The 1052-nt window shown below is 57.6% G+C and overlaps 1 protein-coding gene across 1 annotated transcript in view; it reads right to left on the bottom strand.

Moving 5' to 3' along the window:
* The window catches only part of ETH_00040175 (uncharacterized protein), a gene marked incomplete at both ends in the record, with an annotated part of 3024 nt that overhangs the window by 659 nt on the left and 1313 nt on the right, over positions 1 to 1052 (bottom strand). Inside the window, 3 exons of the mRNA XM_013374878.1 lie at positions 68 to 147; positions 397 to 573; positions 711 to 922. Of these exons, the coding sequence (XP_013230332.1) occupies positions 68 to 147; positions 397 to 573; positions 711 to 922 (469 nt within the window). The remainder of the gene's footprint in view (positions 1 to 67; positions 148 to 396; positions 574 to 710; positions 923 to 1052) is intronic.

Genomic DNA, 1052 nt, shown 5'->3' with positions numbered 1-1052 from the left:
AGCAGCAGCAGCAGCAGCAGCACCAACAGCCTCAGAAACAGCAGCAGCAGCAGCAACAGCAGCAAACCTCTGCAGCTTGAGGAAGCTCCATAGGAAGCTGTCGCCGTAAGCAGGCTCGCTGGCTGAGGGGCAGCCAAAAGAGATGCACTGCAGCAGCAAACGCAAGCAGCAGACACTTTGCTGCTGCTGCTGCTGCTGCTGCTGCAGCTGCTGCTGCATAAGGGAGTCGGAACATCAGTGGCTCAGCGAGTGGCCGGCATCGCAGTAGCTGCTGCTGCTGCTGTTGCTGTTGCTGCTGCTCTTTGTGTTGCTGCCGCTGCTGCTGCTGCTGTTGCTGCTGCTGTTGCTGCTGCTGTTGCGGCTGTTGCTGCTGCTGCTGCAGCTGTTTGGATTTACCTGCAGCGTTTCTCGAAGCAGCAGCTGCAGCAGCTGGACTTGTGGGGTGCCCCCCAGCTGCTGCTGCGCCTGCTGCTGAGGTGTATGTACACCCGAGAGCTTCAGCGCCAGCGGCAGCAGCAGCACAGGAGCAGCAGAAAGAAGAGCAGCAACTCCGTGCAGCAAGCAGCGCAGCAGCTGCAGCAAATGGCAAAAGTCCCAAACCCTAGCTCTTCAAATAAGCCAAAAGAAAGGGGGCCTAAACCCCAAACCCTAAACCCTAAACCCTAAACCCTAAACCCTAAACTCTAAACCCTAAACCCTAGGCCACTCACAAGCGCCTCTTCCTGCGTCGTCAGGGGCCTCGGGAGGTGAAGGAGGTGCCGCTGCTGCAGCAGCTGCTGCTGCTTTTGTTGCTGCTGCAGCTGCTGCTGCTGCTGTTTGTTTAGGTGCGCAGGCTGCTTCGTGCCGCATACTGCTGCAGTTGCTGCTGCTGCTGCTGCTGCCACAAGGGGCCGGATCAGCACCTCCACAAAAACGTCCTCAACTATAGCAGCAAAACAAACCCTAAACCCAAACCCTAAACGCTAGATTCTAGATTCTGAGCCCACAGCAGCACCAGCAGCAGGTGCTGCTGCTACTGCTGATCGAAATGAGGCAGCAGACGCAGCAACCAG

Source organism: Eimeria tenella, genomic scaffold, assembly GCF_000499545.2.
Source record: "Eimeria tenella Houghton genomic scaffold, Eth_scaff2339, whole genome shotgun sequence".
NCBI lineage: Eukaryota > Apicomplexa > Conoidasida > Eucoccidiorida > Eimeriidae > Eimeria > Eimeria tenella.
This window is presented reverse-complemented; position numbering and strand designations above follow the sequence as displayed.